The sequence below is a fragment of the Apis laboriosa genome, unplaced genomic scaffold (genome assembly GCF_014066325.1).
Source record: "Apis laboriosa isolate Shangri-la unplaced genomic scaffold, ASM1406632v1 scaffold42_cov153, whole genome shotgun sequence".
NCBI classification, from domain to species: Eukaryota; Metazoa; Arthropoda; class Insecta; order Hymenoptera; family Apidae; genus Apis; species Apis laboriosa.
Genome location: NW_025223257.1, coordinates 3,257,097 through 3,274,948, shown reverse-complemented (window position 1 = coordinate 3,274,948; position 17,852 = coordinate 3,257,097). Strand labels below are relative to the sequence as shown.

Here is a 17,852-nt window from a genome sequence, read left to right as displayed (position 1 = left end):
TAAAAGTGATTAATATTTTTTTTCATTATTGAATTCTTTATTTTGAGAATATATAAAAAATGCAAGGAAAGAATAAAAAGAAAATGGCCAAAAATTACAGTAAAAATTTAAAAAAAATGAAAAATAATAAAAACGGCAAAAATAACAACAATAGAAAAAATAAAGAAGCAAAGAAATCAAGAAGAAGTGGAGGAAAAACAAAATTCACCATGGATATTTTCAATGAAGAAGTCATGGAAAATGCTTATTATACTTGTCATAATATTATGGATGTAATAAAGTGTAGAGGTTTCCCTTGGCCTGAAACTCAAAAGAAGAAAAAAAAGAAAAGAAAGAAATGAATACTGTAAATCTGCAATAAGGTATTGAAAAAAAAAATTTTTTTTCATTTAAGATTACTTGCATTTCAAATATTGTAGAAAAGTACATAAAAATAACAATAATATAAACTATATTTCTTATATAAATATGTCTATATCATAAGTATTCTGATATTGTGTAATACAATATCAATATAACAAAATATCTTAATAATTAATCATTATTCTCAATTTCTTTTTCCATTGTCTTAGTAATGAAATTGCAATATTGTTTTGTATCAAATTCTGTATGATTAATCATAAATGGCCCATTGAATACACAATGTACCGTAACTGTCTCTGAATATTGTAAATCAGGTAACAACTAAATAGAAATAGATAGAGAATTATTAATCAGATATTCTTATACTTAGATATATAAATAATTAATATAGAATACCTTTGGTGTAAGTAAAAAATATTGAGAACTATTTAATCTTCCAGTCATTTTTACGAGCAAATTAAATACTCTTCTTTCATTTACTGCATCCATACCCTATAATAAAATTAAATATAAAAAAAAATAATAATTATATAAATTTCATTATAATACCTGATTAATTTCATCTACACAACGGAAAGGCACTTTTGATAATTCCTGAAGTGAAATCATATAAATAGCAGTAGTCACAGCTCTTTCTCCACCACTTTGATGATGTCGCGTTAATTCTTGTAATTGATCAGTATCTCTAAATTTTACTTTAATTTTTAGACCATATTGATCAAACTCCATCTAAATATTAAATTTTTTATAAATTTTTAAATAATAAATGTAATATCTTTTATATTTAATTTTATTTCAAAATAACTCACATTATTCTCTGGTTGCGCCAAAATAACTTCACCAGCACAACCCATTGCTGAGAAATACATACTAAAATTAGAATTAATTTTTTCAATGGTTTGTGACAAAGGTGTTAACCATTCTTTTCGTAATGTTTCTATGTTTTGTGTAATTGTTTCTAACTCATGCGTTTTTTTTTTAATGATATCTTTTAATTGATGTATATCTTGCTCTACTTGTTCATATTCATGTAATACCTGAAATTAAAATAGTTAATAATTACATTAGTTATTAATTATTTTTTTGACAAATTTATATTTATATGAAATTTTTCGAAATTCACATTTTCACCATCTATATTATTTCCCATACAGAATACTTTCGCTTGTGCAATGTTCAATTCATTATTAATCTCTTCTATAGTTGGCGGTAATTTATTAAATACTTTATTTATAGCCGCAAATGCATCATCTTGAGGGCTAATACCATCGGTAGTTTCTAGTGCTTCATTATATATTCTCTCAACTTCTTTTCTCAATGGTTGCAATTCAGAAATAAATTGTTTTATTTTATCTTCGGCTTCTTTAAGTTTTTCTCTCAAATCTTGAGAATCGTTTATTTTTACTCTTAAGGATTTATTATGTAATTTTAATGCTAATTCAGTTTCTTCACTGGCTGTAATGCATTTAAAACAATCTTCTAATTCAGTATTGTATGCCTTATAAATTTTTAATTGTTTATCCATAGTTATCTACAAAATTTATATAAATTTATATATTTTTTAATACGAAAAATAATTATTTAATATTTAATAGAACCTTTATTTCATTAGCAGAAGATTCTTGTATTTTTTCAATACTAGTTCGCTCATTTTGCAGATCTACAATTTTTTTTTGTATCATAGATATTCTAGATTTTAGAGTTTGTATTTGTTGGAAATCCTGCTGATATTTGTTTCTGTTAATCCTGTATTCATCTAATTCCTTATTTTGTTCATGTACTTGCTCATCAATTTGTTTAATTTTATTAAATACATTGCTTTTCCTTTCTTTTAATATTCTCAATCTAAAAAAAAATTTCAATAACAACACATTTAATTTACATTCTATTATGTTAAATTATTAACAAACTTTTCTTCAACGTTTAATAGTCTTGATTTATCTAATACAATAGATAACATTCCTGTACTTGATACTGGTTGCATTCCAATAGATTTTTCTCCCGTATATTTAGATCTATTTACCATATACATATTGTTTACTAAAAAATAAAATATCAAATATTATTAATTTTATTTATGCAAAATATCTGCTTAATGTTCATTTTTATCTTAATTTACTTACCACTAAAATAGTAACGTATACTATTAGGTATATGATCAATGTTATCATCAACTTGATTTGTTCCTACAGGTATGTTGTTTAGATTATACATAGTTACTAAATATTTCATTATGATATTCGGAGCTTCAATTAACGATACTAGATAATGGGTAAAACCAAATTGTTTAATATGGTGTAACGGAACTGCTGGATTCATGGAAACATTTCTCATAGGGTCAGAATGTACAACATTTACTTGTAATTTTTGCTCGTCTCTTAAGTAATGCAATAACATATTCATATCTCGTTTATTTTCACAGACAAATGCTATCAAATCCCTAAATGGAATAACATTTTCCAAATATCTTGCATATGAAGCATCTTTTACATTTATATTAAGCAATATCGGTTCGTGTACTGTACTAGAAAATTTATTTTGATTTTCTCTCAACCATTGTACTGCTCTATATGTATCAATACTTCTCTCCCTTAGTAATTCTAATCGTTTTGTTTCAATGTTAAGAACTTGTAACTCTGTTTCTTGAGCTGAAAATTTTATTTTATTATTAAAATAATAATAAAATACATATGAAAACAAAATAGTAAAAATAAAATAAATAATTCACCTCTAATTTCAAGACTTAAGCGTTCTTCTTCTTGTTTTAATCCTGAATTTTTATTTGTTAACATGTTAATTATGTTTCTCTTATTTTCTATATTGGATAATATTTCTTGTCGTTTTTTAATTAAATTTTCTTCTGTAAAACATAACATATTTTAAAAGTGTCATAATATATTGATTTAGATATAAATACAATTAAAATAAAACAAACCAGATCCAATATCTTTTAATATTAATAATAAATCGTTATCAAGTTTGTTTTTCTGTTGTTGTGCAATATCAATATCGTGATCTCGAGCTTCTTCCATTTGAATTCTATGCTTACACGTATTTTCATAATCTTTAATATTATTTTCACAATCTAGAATATCATCTATCATTTTTTTTAATTTTGTATTTTTAATCTTGATTTTATTATTCTAAAATTATAAGAATAAATTAGATTATATAATCATTAGATTATATAATTAATTACTATCTTACAACTCAAAATATGATCTTACATGATCTGAAACAGAATTTTGTAGCTGTCCAATTTCTGATTTTAGTTTTTCTATTGTATCATCAATAGGTTTTATGTCTTCTTCTAATGATTTTAATACAGATACTGCAGTTTCCTTTTTTTTTCTTAACTATAATAATTAGCAAAATATATGTAGTAATTAATTACAAAATTATTATAGGAAAATTATGATCATAACTATTATAATTTTTTATTTTTACCTTGAGCAATTCTCTACGTTTTTGATCATATAATATCCATGCTTTTTTTTGTTTTAAGCTAATAATTTTCTTCTTTATTAATTTCTTTTCTTTTATACTACTAACATTTTCTTTTAAACCTTCATATATTTGAGATTTTGCTTCTAATATTTTTTTCTTGCTATCAATCTGTTTTTCTAAATCTTTATGATCTATTCTATATTGTATTAAGTTTTTGTGATGTTCTAATATTATGGGATCACCAACTGATCTTTCTGTATTTTCTAATAATTCTTGTGCATTCATTTTTGAAAAATCTTGTACTTTATCTTGTGGGAGAAATTGACAAAGATTATCCACCTGAAATTCAAAATAAATTAGAAATAATGAAAAGATTAATTTAAATAAAAATCTTTTTTAAGTACTTGAATGTTAAAAGTTTTTATTAATTCTTGTATTTCTTTGATATTTGATGGTCTTTCATCAAGAAACCATAAAGATTTCCCATTTATATTAAATATTCTTTGAATAATAACATCACTTTTTTTGCCATTTTTGAGGTGAATTTCAACTTTTGCTTCCTCACACCCTCTTTTTACATAATCAGCGACATGAATGGCACGACCAATGGTACTAGGTTTACCTCCTAATCCAAGTACAATAGCACAAACAATTGTTGATTTACCAGTACCATTAGGACCAATAATAACATTCAAATTTCTCCCAGGTTTTATACAAACTTTATTATAAGTTCTGTAAAAATATAAGAAATTTTTCACATTTACCTTTCTTATTACAATTAAAAACTGAAAAAAATTAATTGATACTTACACAAAATTTTCTAAATAAATATAGGTAATTATACCTTTATCCATAATGCCACTTTAAATAAGTTAAATTAATTCATTGATGAGAAACTGAGATTATTTAAGTAATCATTATCAAATATTTATTATAATATTGAAATAATACAATTAGTAAATATAAATAAAATTAAAACGAAGAATTTTACTAATTTATTTATTTGTACTTTAGATTATATGATCCATTTTATATGGATGGATAGCATTCACATAACCTATTCAAAACAAATGCACTCCGTTTCAAGAAATATAGTATATATTTATATAGTGTGACTACTTTAAAGACATTCTGAATTATTTAAAAATAAATAAATTATATATAGAAATTTATTTAAAATGTTAAAAAAAATATGTAAATTTTTTGTTTAAATTTATAATGATTAATATATTATGCAATAATCTTATAAGATTATAATAGATATGAATAAAATTATAAAATTATCATGTTGTAATTATGTTATAATCGTTGTATATATGTAATTATTTTAATTATATTATAACTAATCTTATTAAATTTATTATTTATTAATTAAAATATATAGTTTTTTTTATTATTAATTTGTATCAATAATATTTATTTAATATTGCTCGAAATTTTCGAACAAATCATATAATTTTTTCTGGAATAAAAAAAAAATTTTATAACAAACTATATGCTGATAAAAAATATATCTAATAACAACAATAAGCACAGGAAGTTGATAAAATAAACGACGTACATATAGAGCAATGACGTCAAGAGATACGTTCTTAATTGAGAAAATAACGATAATATATAATTTAAATGAATTTTTTTACTCTTATTGTATTTTTCACAAATAATAAAAATATTATTATAAATCAATTTGTTAATAATTGTATACATTTAATAATTAAAGTTTTGTATCAAATATAAATTTCTAGAGAAGAGAAATGGATAAATAAATTTCATCGATTTAATCAAGATAATGTTCTTATTATTGCATTTTTTATGTTTTTTCTAATGTTACGAAACTCTTTTCGCTAATGGATTTTACTTTCTTTCGGTTTTAGATGTTCGATGTTAGATTCGCATAAAAATGATTAAATTCACTTATCGCATAATAAACTATGACATTCATAATTTTCTCACAATGCGAAATATCTTTTAGTGTAGAATACGATCTCGAAAGAAAATGTAATTTTCGTTCTTCAATGCAAAATAAAGTTTTGTTTTTTCAAAGTGAAATTTCGTGAAAAATTACTTAAAATTTGTGATATTGTTTTAATTTAAGCTCTTCAAATGATTCATCGATTAACAAAATGTAATAGAAAACGAGTTAAAAATTGTAAAAAACAATCATCGCCTCTACGCTTTGGAAATTATGCATCATTAATATATTATATTGCATTCATTAATCGTTTCATGGGTTTTTTACCTTACAAACTCGAATCGTCGAAATTTATGTACTCGAAATTACACTCCGTTTTCTCTACAATTGTAATTATCATTTATTTATTTCTCGCAATTATCTCCTTATATGAAATTAACTTTTATATTATAATATATGACGGAATACCTAGACTGTTACATCGTAATTCTATTGCGTTATTTGGTCCTGCAGTATTCATTTGTAGTTATATCTCAAATCGATCAACAGTTCAGGCGATTCAACGTGTTCAGCATGTTTCTTACGCACTATCTGCAGAAATTTTTAACAAATTGATCAAAATATTTCTTATAAAAGATATATTATTTTTTATGCCATTAGGACTTCTTGTACCATTTCTTATAATCAATCATGAATTTTGTGTTTTTCTTTTTATTTGTTGGTATTCATTTTTTGGACTTCTCATAATAAGTACTTTATACTTGAACAATGTGTACATATTAAATGCTTGTTTCAAATTTATAAATAATTCTTTAATAAAAATTAAGAAAATTCTAATCAACGATGAGCCTCATCTTCTCAGAAGAGAGTATCATATGAAAAAAAATCCCATTTTGCTTATGGAATTGAGGATTCTTAAGAAACAATATACGGAATTGATAGAAGTTGTTCAGTTATTAAATCATTCATATAGCTTGAAAAATGAAATGATATTATTGATGTTATTCTTCGATATTACGTTCAACTTATACATTTATCTAATATTATACAATACAGAAGTAGGCAAGATCACAAAGATAAACAGTACTCTTGGATTTGCAATTTTCTATGTCGTATATATTGTTATTTCTGTTTCAATCATTGAAATTATTAGAGTCCAAATGAAAAAAATTGGCTCAAATATTCATAAAATTCTCGTGAATACTTTTGATGATCAAATTATAACGGAGGTAAGATTATTTGATTTCCATTATATAGATTTTAATGGACGGATTCATCGATTTGATAATTTTAGTTGGAGTTATTTTCTTTAGAAGTGCTGCAAAAAGACAATATATTTGTGATGTTTGGACTCGAAATAGACTTGACTCTTGTGACAGAGGTAAGTAAAGAGAAAATTTTATCGAGGAAATCCATCAATTTTTTTTTCATCAATTCTATTTTATTTTATAGATGACATGCAAAATTACTACCTTTTTATTAATGTTGATACAATTTTTATTTGTTCCACCTTGTTAAAGAAAAATTTCGATCAATTATGTTAATGTGTATTGAAGAAATAATTGATTTGAATGAAAAACTGATTCATAAAAAATTTAGCTTTTTTGTAATAAAATTATATTATTTCCAATCATGTTAAAAGCATTTCCATTTTATGAAAAATAATCAATTTTGTATTATATATTTATAATTTTCATTATTGAATTGCATTTTTTCCTACTTTGGTAATCGAATATCATTATCCTAAGTGCTTCGTCTTAAAAACGATACTTGTTCGTGAGGAATACTATTCCATTTATATGAATAGATAACTTTTATACGTAACATTTTCGAAATCTAATTCACGATTTGATATTTACAATAATATTTGAATAAGTAATGTGGCTCGAAAAATTGAAAAAGCATAAAATATGGAAAATATTTAACGCGACAGATTTTAATTCATTGATGTTTCCTTGTTTCTTTATATGTGGAATAATTGGATATTTTCCTTACAAATGGAAACGTCCAGTATATTTATTTTCGAAAACTCGTTTCGTTATTAGTATATTTATACTAATACTTTCCATTTTTATATGGTTTAACTTGTTTTACCAACTGAATTTTACTAATATAATAAAAAAAAACACAGTAGAAGTAATTCATGAGAACATGTACGCGCTTTTGGTTGGAATTGGTATTATAACGATGCATATTTTATCCGGTACACGATTATACATGATTCAAAACTTATTAAAGATTTCTTCCATATTATCTGAAAAAGATTTCAACGATTTAGCGAGACGGATTCACAAAAAGGACATTCTTGGTTTCTTATACATCCTTATTCATTTACCAAATTGTTTCAAGAGCAACATCCATGTGACTCTACGAAATGTTACACATCTGTATATATTATTGATTAATTTTTCAGTAGATATGTTTTACATAAACTGTGTCTGGGTATTAAAAGTTTGTTTTAAAAAATTGAATAAATCAATTCATGAATTAAAAAAGTTTCAATTCGACAATGATCCACGAGTAGAGACAATTGTGCACCATGGGCAGAAAAATTCTTTGTTGCTAATAAAATTAAAGCGTTTAGAGGAAAAACATTTAGAGATCAGCGATGTCGTTGAATTGGTGAACGATACATTTATGATACATATTATAGTTTTGGTTATCACGACGTTTACCACAATCACTTTCAATCTGTATTTCTTCTTACTTAAAATATATTCACCTGAAACTGAAAACATTAAGTTTTGGTTCATACCGAATATTGCTCCAGCATTTTATTTTTTCATTAAATTTGCGATGATAATTTGGATCTGCGAGTCAACAACGAACGAGGCGAAGAAGATTAAATGGACCCTTTATGATACTTTTAGCGATACGACTGATCCAATGGTGAGACGCGAGGTAAGAATTTATATATATATCAGTGATATATCGTGGATCTATTATTAAGATCAATTATAATCGACATCAATAAAGATCTAAGACTACTTCTAAGAATTTTAAGAAACAATATTTATTTTCCTTAAATGATGTTTTTATTATTAAATTGTATTAATTATAAAATTACAGGTACACCTTTTTTCTTTGCAAATAATGCACAGGAATAACAAATTCACAGCAAAAACATTCGATATGAACAGTGTGCTGTTGGGACAGGTAAAATGAACATCAGTTATAAAAGATCAATTTATTAAACGCAATATCAAAATCATACGTATTTTTGTAGATTGCGAAGGGAATTCTAATATACATTTTGATTTTGTTTCAATTTTTATTAAATTATCGTCTGTGTTCTTAATCGAAAGAGCAAGATGTTCGAAAGAACGTTATTCTGGGTAATATGTGTGTTCTTTTCATCGATCTTTTGGCAATTTTCTCAAATACAAAATAGTATTATCTGTAATAATTTTTAAATGCACTGAATTATTTATATATATTATTTATAAGCAATAACATGCGTATATATAATGTCAATAAATTTATCAATATGAATTAGAAATATTTTTTTTGAATAAACTAGTTGAGAATTTCTTTTTAAACATTTTATATATAAATTTTTCATATTTATCGAACACTATAATTAAAATTTAATCTTACCCTTTTGAATTCGTTATTATAGATAGATAGAAGAATATTCGAGATTTGATCTCAGCTCAAAAATGGAAATACAATGGATAATCATTATGGAAACGATAAAAACATTTCAGTAATATTAAAATATCAACGATATGAGCGTTCTCAATCTAAATGTCTCTAAATTTATTTTTGACGTTTGCTTCTGACAATGGATCGTTTGAACGAATTTTCACTCATTCAAGTTTCACTCATTCACTCGTCCAATTTTAAGCAAATCATCTGTTATCATTGCAACAAAATGATCGATAATTGCACTCGTGATAAAGGATTGCAATCTATGGAAATTAGAATTATTTTTCTTTCGTTTCTTTCAATTCGTCTATACAGAATAAATAATTATAATTGGATATTTCATTTCGTTGTTTTTCATTTTGCAACCGCGCGTGTAAATGTTAAAATATCTTGTTTTCGTGGTCGAGGTTCATGGCGCGGATGATTTCAATTTTAATCATAAAAGAACAAGGAACGCGGTGATTTCTCGAAGGAGAAATCAGAAATGTCATTCTTATTTGTTGTATGGGGTGGAGTCGAATCAATCTATTCTTCTCAAGGTTAATGTCGAGATCAGAGATAATGCACAGAGGTAGTAAGAGTTATTTTCTGTTAAATACTATCACGTATCGACGACATTAATACCGCGAAATATGTTTGCGATGATAATTCAACGTTGTTATTCTACGCTAAGAATTCTCGCGTCGAGTTAAACGGATCACCCAAACGTACCTCCTTTTATAAAATGCATAACAAAAAAATATTGGATGTCAAGAAATAAAGTTTTTATATTTTCTCTATTTAGATATTATTATTAAATTCATGGTATAACGGAAAGTTTTGTAAAAAATACGAATACTTGAAAATCTAAATCTTTGTTTTTATAAGATATTTAAACGCTTTGTATATCGTAAGATTTTGATATCGAAGGTCATTATAAAATCAGATCGTTTGAATAAATTAATAACACTTATTTTGAGATGCAAAAGTTGAAAAAAATATATTAAAAGAGTATTGAACGATCTTCAAAAAGTGAAAATAAAACGATTTAAGAAAAATATTTTCAAAGTCATTTAATTTTAAAAGTCTTTATCATTAGAAAATAAAGAGAATACAAAAGTATTCGAGAATTATTATTTCTTTAATAATGAACGAGATATATCTATGTCTACCGGTATAACGCGAATTCATTCTGTTTATTTTCCAATCGTAGCTCCACCCTTTCACCCTTTCACCCGGATCGAACAGCATAAGTTGCACAAACAACACGTGATGAACTCTTCAAATTTACCATTCCATACTTTACCACTCGTTATGAAAACAATCGATGAAACGCAAAAAAAACGCGTCTTCTCTCGATTCATCATCAACTTTCATAAATCACGGCTAAAGATAAATGCATTAGCTTAGCCAAACACTTTCACCCATCAACAATAACTACGCAAAAAAGTTTGCCAATATTCCCAAGTAAACTCTCAACGCAATTCCTCCGATATATCAATGTCAATACTTGTTTCCGGAAACCACGTGTCGTCACCGTGTGCCCATCGCCGAGCGAAACATCTCGAAAACGAGGAGACACGGGGTAAATGTGGCACGACCCTTAAACGAATTGAACCCCTGATTAACCCAATCGGCCTTTTAAACGATCAAGCTTCGTTCTTTTGTCTAATTCTGGCGGTAAACAAGCGGCCGATTTGTCGTGTAGGCGATCACGCGACTGCGCGAGTCATCGCGCGCTCTGAGGCGCCGTCATTTATGACCGACACGCAGTTGTTCAGTATTGCGCCAACAGTCGCGCTGTGAACGTGCGTGTGGGATGTCGTTTGTCCTCTTGATGCGCCGAGCGTTGCTTTTTATCAGTTAATCGAACGCGGCAAATCGATTAAACTCTTGTCACACGTGTTGTAAGAAATGTCTACGTTGCGGTATCCAAGTTACACCGTAAACTCGAGATTAAGTTTGGAAAAGGGGGAAATGTAAGGGGAATCGTTAAATTTTCCATCCCCCGGTTATCGTTCCTCGAATTCGAATCGTGCAAAGACACGGTCATAGACGAGTGTGTAGTTTTATGTAATGTGTGACCTAGAAAAAGCACTACTGACCGGTTCTGGAGCGATTAGATAAGAGGGGAATACAGAAAAGCTGGAATTGTATGGTGGTATATGAAATACCGCGAAACGGCCACTGGGAAATCTGACGTTTCATTGATACGTATATACAAGCTTCTATTATGCGATGTACATTCCATTTGCACGAGGTGAATAAAGCGAGAAGTGTATAAATACATATATATATATATATATATATATATATATAACGGATATATATACATATATATATAACGGTTTCACGCGCGTAAACGCGGTACAATGTGTTTTTAACCGTTTGATGGGATTCCTCGAGCAAAGCTAAATTGTGGAGTTTCGTTTCTACGTGATGAAGTAAGTATCATGGCAAGACGATTTAATTCATTCAAATATAGCTACTTCTTGTTTTAAAGCGGGAAGAGCTCGACCACGTTGCGAGTCGTTTATATCGGAAACTATATCTTACAATAGATTGTAAGCGAATGAAAGATAATTCTGTATTTATAGAACTATACTTTGGATTCATTGTTCGAGCACGAAAAGTTAACGAGAATTTATGGCTCGCGAATTAATCTATTAGACCACGATTCTTAATCATCAAACGACACTCTCGTCCCTCTTGGTTCTCGTGATTTCATCCACGTTCATTTTGGTTGCGCAAAGTATGCGCAAAGCGGTATGCGATTGTGTTATTCCCTCTAACGTTGAGCCGTTTAGCCGTAAACAGAACAAGTTCACAGGCGGATTGCAAAACAAAGCGTTATCATAACATGAATTCCATCCGTTTCGCAGATGATCGATAAGATTTCGCGTCGACAACAAGTCGATGAACAATGCACCAAGCTTTGTTTCTTACATCGTTCAAGACAAAGATATTTTGAAAGTTAGCGTGAATCGTCTCTATCTCTCGCGCGAGCAAATATTTTCGTCCATTACCCGTGACGTAGTAGAATCCACGGAGATAGATCGTTTCCAATGTGTTTCCATTTTTTTTTTTCGCGGAATACTTTTTATACCTATGTATCTCTAAATCTCGGTTCAAAGCTCATCTTTCTATTATGAAAATACAATTAACTTTCCGGTTCTCAGGAAATCGTTCGTCGAAGAATAAGAAAGGGAAAAAAAAAAAAAAGAAAAAAAAAAGGAAGAAGAAGAAGAAGAAGAAGAAGAAGAAAAACGTGAGAACGTTGGAAGGAATAAATAATAATTAAAGATGGAAAGAGAAAAAAAGGATCGTTTCACGGTTACACTTTCACATTGGGTTCGGCCCAAGCAGCTCGTTTAACCGTAAAAATGAGCCGTATTTTTCGGTTGACGACTTCCTACCGGGTAATGCGGACTCGTTGTGTCGCGAATAATAAATTATATATTCCCCGTCTGGGAATCGGTCATTACTTTTTCTTACCTTCTATCAATCTCGCGACCTTGCCACGACTGTACCTCCCCTCTTCTTTCACGAGGTTTCTCGGCCGGCTCTCCGGCTCTACTTGGGAAACAACCGACCTTGCCTATCATAGTCATTGTCACGGTGCACCGCTACGATACGAATCAAGTTGCAATAGTGCATTGAATGATTTGCAAAAAACTTGTTTGCTCGCGAGCCAATTGCACACCACGTCGTGTGCGTCGTTTTGTTTGCAATTATCATAAAGAAATCTTGGGACTTGTCGTTGATATCGAGTCTTGTCGCTCTAATGGCCGCCACGCTTCTTTCTTTCTTTCCTTCTTTCTTTCTTTCTTTTTTTTTTTTTTCAATTACCGTTAAACCGGTTGTCTCGTCTCGTTCTTTTTTGGTTTTATTTGCGATATTCGTTTCTTCGTTATTGCTCGATAATTATTAATTGTTTCATTGACCGATCCCCTCGATATCGTTAAGGACTGGTTAGATAAGATTTATTCTAACGATACTTAATTCGATAGTTATGTAAGTTCTCTCGCAATATTTACAAAACAACTCACGAATATAAGAGTCACGAATACTTTTTATATCTGTACCGGATTGTGTGTTCTCCAGTTTGTTTTGACGTTACATTACATCTCTTCGCGAAGATTCGTATGATAAGTTTTGGTAGATCTTTGTCCAAAAAGTTTTCACGATTCGTCGATTTCGTCGATTTGGAATTTTGTTGGAAAATAATCTTGATGCTAGTTTTGCCAGGCACAATATCAGCATGTTTTCAAGTCGCTAAGGCCGAAGGATGTTGCAATATAGGGGATTTATTGATTACGATATCAATGGATTCGCGGAATTTTGATGAATCATTTTTCGAAAGAACGATTTATAGCTGGAACTAAGTTTCTGTCCGCAAAGATTACGATCTTTCCTATTTCTCGTGAAAAATAGATTTTTATCTCAATTTATAAGGAAAAGAAAAATTTTCCGTTTAAAATTAATTTTCCAATTTACATCGATTGACGAGCTCGAGCGAATTATCCTATATTTCCTGGCTATTATATCTTCTCATTGAATAACAAATGCAATTGGATCGTCATGTAGCTTTTCAAGTCCAAGAAGTCAGGGTCTCCGTCACACCATTGCATCGCAAAGATAAAATCGAATCTGGGTCGCAAGACTGTGCGGTGCCTCTATCGGAAACGACAAATAGAAAAGTCTTGTTCGTTCTATCGGATCTGTTCCTGTACGAAAATTCCGTTTCAATAAAAAACTGATTATTGTTTAATCCAATTCTTTACTTGATAAACCATTACATCTTTGACGATAATAAAATTAATCAACTTTTAATCGAGAAAAAATTAATTAAACTTATCGTGTAAAAAGTTGTGAATTATCTTGTAATAATCGAATAATTTGCTGATCTTCGTTTTTCGTATTTGCATAAAAATTAGCATGAAAAATCTTCGTGGCAGGAAACTTTTCGTAAAAATAATTTCAATTAAAAATAATGCCAGATCTTCTTTGGAAAATCTTACAAATCACGAATCCAGATACTCGAATAGGATTAGAATCAGTTTACCTATAAAAAAAAAAAGAAAACATAAAATCTATAGATCGAAATTCATATTATTAATTCTTTCTTATTACACGTTAAGAAGATCGACACGTAAACAGGTTCTTATTATTCCAATCGAGTAAAGAAATAAATTAGTAAAACTGGTAAACAGAATTTCGAAAAAACTGGACTCGGATAGTTATTACGACCGGATACAAGTTTATCACAATGTTCCATCGGTCGTATGGCCAGTTACGTCACAACTGGATTTTCCAAACAGCTTCTTGTTTACACGTCTTATATTTACACAGATCCCTTGATCCATGAAACTTTGTCGTCCGTAATCTCGTTCGTAAATCCTTTCCATCATCACGACGTATCATCGTCGATCCTTTCCGTTCCCATTCGAATCTCGCGCCAATTCCCGCGCCTCGAGCTCACGTATCGAGCAACGTAATCGAAGCTCTATATATCGAAAGCGATCAGTACGTTCCTTGATCTCACCCAGCGCACACAAGGTTCGTTGCTATTCTCGTGAACAACTCGAGATGACGACTTGCTCGGCCGAGTTACCCACCGTGTCCTCCTTCTGTGGCGTTCACTGTGACTCACCGGTCGATGACGGTGACGCTAACTATGACGGAGCTATTTTTTGACAAGGAATCTTCTCCCTCCTAGGAAGAGGGAGAAAGATGCGGCCGGATATGAATCGAGACGCGCTTGTGAGAATTTACTCGTAGGCGCCAAGGCAATGCACGTCTTGCGGCTAAATTGGATGTGCATACATCTTCCCTCGAAATTACGCATGATGAATTAACCTCGTGGAACGTGTGGTGTGGGGGAATATTCTTTGTACGTCCAGTTAATAAGAATATTTATTGGTACGAATCGCGAGAAGTCGGTGAAAAATAGATGCGGCTCTTTTGTGAACCGCATAACCGATTGCGTAATCGGCCAATTTATTCCACGCTTTCACCATGCCTGAAAACATTTTCGAAGTCATTCAAGTATCGAGGCTATCAAGTCGTTGAGTAAAACGGCGACTTGGTTGATTCTCCGTAACGGTTGAGCAACGATAATAGGAAAATTTATGAAGTGGCTGTTATGGCTTGTTGTTGGCTTGCGTTCACCATAGATAAATAGAACATCGTCGTTTATTTATCCGGATTGGCAAATAGAGTTGATTAAATTATGCGAGTCATTTTTTTTCTCAATCATTTCCGGGGAAGCCAGTTTCTAGAATCGAAATATCTAAGCGAAAAGTCTCGATTGTGTAAACAATTCGATAGAGCGATAAAAGAAATGAATAAAAATAGAGCGAGGGCATAACGTTTTGCTTATGATGGAAAGTGGCTGATGAAACTAGTAGAAATGGACGCGTCATGATCAGACGCTGTACTCCTACTATCTGTGGGCGAACGACCCCTCCTTTCAACTCTCATCTATTTTTACAGCTTACCTTTACTACGAAATTTAGAAGACAGAGCTTAAAATTGCCAAACGAAGCAAATATATTAAACTTTTGTCTTTCGACAGTTTCAATTATAATTTGCATAGTTTGTACAAAAGTCATTTGTTATATATATAGCATTTGTAAGATAGTTGCCAAGATACGTTAAAAGTGATAAATATTCCGTCAAATTTTTATTCTGTATAAATTTATTTTTTCAAGCAGAATTCGTTTATTTTGAGATGAACTGACGTTATTCGACTTAAAGATTATTTTAATTTAATAAGCTATATATCGTGATCGATTCAAATTTATTCGATATATATATATATATATATTATAACTATATATTATACTTTTGTAAATACGCAAAGATATTTGAAAGACGTATGTATACGCTTGTTATAGCTAAAAGATTAATCAATTCGAGATTAATGACCCCTAACAAACGTCCAACGCTACGAACAGCTAATGACGCAGCACATTCGTATTAAAAAAAGAATAGCGCTGAATACAGAAAATCCAAAAGTTTGAAATCAATCGAAATCTAAATTGTATAAAATAATTATAAACCAAGCCTTTATACAATTGGTTACAAGGATTTTGCAATCTAACGATAATTGGTCGCGTTCATGAGATGAACATTCCTGGATCAATCCGATTAGATTAGAACACGATTAGACGAACGAATCTTGCGACGAACGGCCACCACTTTGCATCATGTTAACGAGCTACGATTAATAAACGATTTCTTTTTAACCTCTAAACTCGGAGAAAAGCATCGTGACCAATGATGACGTCGCGGAGATCAGCTGCTGCCCACGTCGTATTTCGTTTAGTCGACGAAAGCGCAAGCTGCGTCTCGATGGTGCAACCAACTGCCCGAGTTACAGGTCATAGATCCGTCTTATATACACGCTGTATGTGTATATATATATATACACGTACACACGCAGTTTTCGCGTTGAATAGTGTATGCGAGAGAGACTCGCGTGTCAGGGACAGTGCTCACGTTTTCTCTGGCTGATTACAACGGCGAAGAAACGTACTTTTTATAGGTTCGTTACTATAGTTGGCGCGGGCTATGGTTAGAGTTGTTCATTAATGTGACGGCGGCCGGGCGCGAAACGATGATCGTTAAATTGATACCGACAACCGCAATTATATTGTTCCGTTTGACGCCGCAGTTTTGCGGCTGATTAACAGAGAATTTTGTAACGAACGATTCTTCGATTCAGGACTGAATGGAGGATTACGGCGTAAATCGTCGCCGACTTCGATATAACTTGCGAGAGGGGGAACAAGATAGAGATCTTGTAATTCTTTTGTTTTTCCTTCTATAGTCCACATTACTCCGCATTACTTTCATGTTAAGTGTGATCTCGATGATAAAAACAATTTTGTAAATTCGTAGATACAATTGGCGTATTTTTTAGCAAAGTTGTTTCGACGTTTAGAGAAAAGTTAGCTTTTCAAACGATGATTGACTCGTTTAACAATCATCAAGATCGAGGCCTGCAGATGTAAACAGTGTTCCCTTGGGGAATATTTCATCAGCTGTTCGCTGATATCATTCGATTTCTCTTCTTCCTCTTAGCAACCAAGAAATTTCTTTAGAAGAGTGCCTGGATTCTCGATCCCGAGAAATGGCCTTCATCGAAATTAAATACCAAGGATATAGATCTACTTACATCAGCGAGAACCTTAAATATTAAACGAAATTAAATTGACCATTTGATTCCACGATATTATCTGCAATGTTTTTTTTTTTTTTTCAAAATATATTATAATTTACATTTGGAAGTCTCAACATTGATCGTTGCACGTACCCCATAGACATATAGACAGAATCTATTAAAAAAAAAAAAAAAAAGAACCTGAAATTTTTAATCAAATAATTCGACGATGCGCAAATATTCCTTTTCATGTCGGACGAATTACGAATCATGCGCGTCCTTCGTCGCGATTTCGACGCAAATAATGCTCGTCTGCACGTGCGTTGCCGTTGCAGG

At 30.2% G+C, this 17,852-nt stretch overlaps 3 protein-coding genes across 4 annotated transcripts; 2 read left to right on the top strand and 1 right to left on the bottom strand.

Annotated features, from left to right (window-relative positions):
* Window positions 1–421: 421 nt before the first annotated feature.
* LOC122716068 (structural maintenance of chromosomes protein 5) lies at window positions 422–4,873 on the bottom strand. Of its 2 annotated transcripts, none has more exons than XM_043938779.1 (14): window positions 4,621–4,873; window positions 4,215–4,542; window positions 3,811–4,149; window positions 3,591–3,719; window positions 3,299–3,506; window positions 3,092–3,220; window positions 2,487–3,011; window positions 2,274–2,403; window positions 1,962–2,208; window positions 1,487–1,894; window positions 1,173–1,400; window positions 913–1,092; window positions 760–855; window positions 422–684 (listed from the first exon to the last, which is right to left on the bottom strand). In XM_043938779.1, the coding sequence occupies exons 1-14, from the start codon at window positions 4,662–4,664 to the stop codon at window positions 535–537; spliced, it is 3,141 nt and encodes a 1,046-aa protein (XP_043794714.1). In that variant the 5' UTR covers window positions 4,665–4,873; the 3' UTR covers window positions 422–534. The 2 variants fall into 2 exon arrangements, with proteins under 2 accessions (XP_043794714.1, XP_043794713.1); XM_043938778.1 differs by having other exon boundaries at window positions 423–684; window positions 3,092–3,223.
* Window positions 4,874–5,547: 674 nt separating this feature from the next.
* LOC122716193 lies at window positions 5,548–7,288 on the top strand. Its single transcript, XM_043939050.1, is given in 4 exon segments — window positions 5,548–6,951; window positions 7,017–7,147; window positions 7,149–7,181; window positions 7,279–7,288. Coding segments are annotated over 4 exon segments (1,212 nt in total). The 5' UTR covers window positions 5,548–5,913.
* Window positions 7,289–7,736: 448 nt separating this feature from the next.
* LOC122716123 lies at window positions 7,737–9,092 on the top strand. The gene is made up of 2 exons (XM_043938901.1): window positions 7,737–8,623; window positions 8,792–9,092. Exons 1-2 carry the CDS (start codon window positions 7,874–7,876, stop codon window positions 8,885–8,887), a joined length of 846 nt encoding a protein of 281 aa, XP_043794836.1. The 5' UTR covers window positions 7,737–7,873; the 3' UTR covers window positions 8,888–9,092.
* Window positions 9,093–17,852: the final 8,760 nt, after the last annotated feature.

Excerpts from the sequence above, each read along its gene's own strand:
- LOC122716068 (XM_043938778.1), bottom strand. The coding sequence starts at position 4,664 with ATGGATAAAGGTATAATTACCTATATTTATTTAGAAAATTTTGT. Across the intron at positions 2,209-2,273 it reads CTATTAAACGTTGAAGAAAA|ATTGAGAATATTAAAAGAAA; the intron begins GTTTGTTAATAA and ends ATTTTTTTTTAG. Across the intron at positions 1,093-1,172 it reads TGGCGCAACCAGAGAATAAT|ATGGAGTTTGATCAATATGG; the intron begins GTGAGTTATTTT and ends TTTAATATTTAG.
- LOC122716123 (XM_043938901.1), top strand. The coding sequence starts at position 7,874 with ATGTACGCGCTTTTGGTTGGAATTGGTATTATAACGATGCATATTTTA. Across the intron at positions 8,624-8,791 it reads ATCCAATGGTGAGACGCGAG|GTACACCTTTTTTCTTTGCA; the intron begins GTAAGAATTTAT and ends ATAAAATTACAG.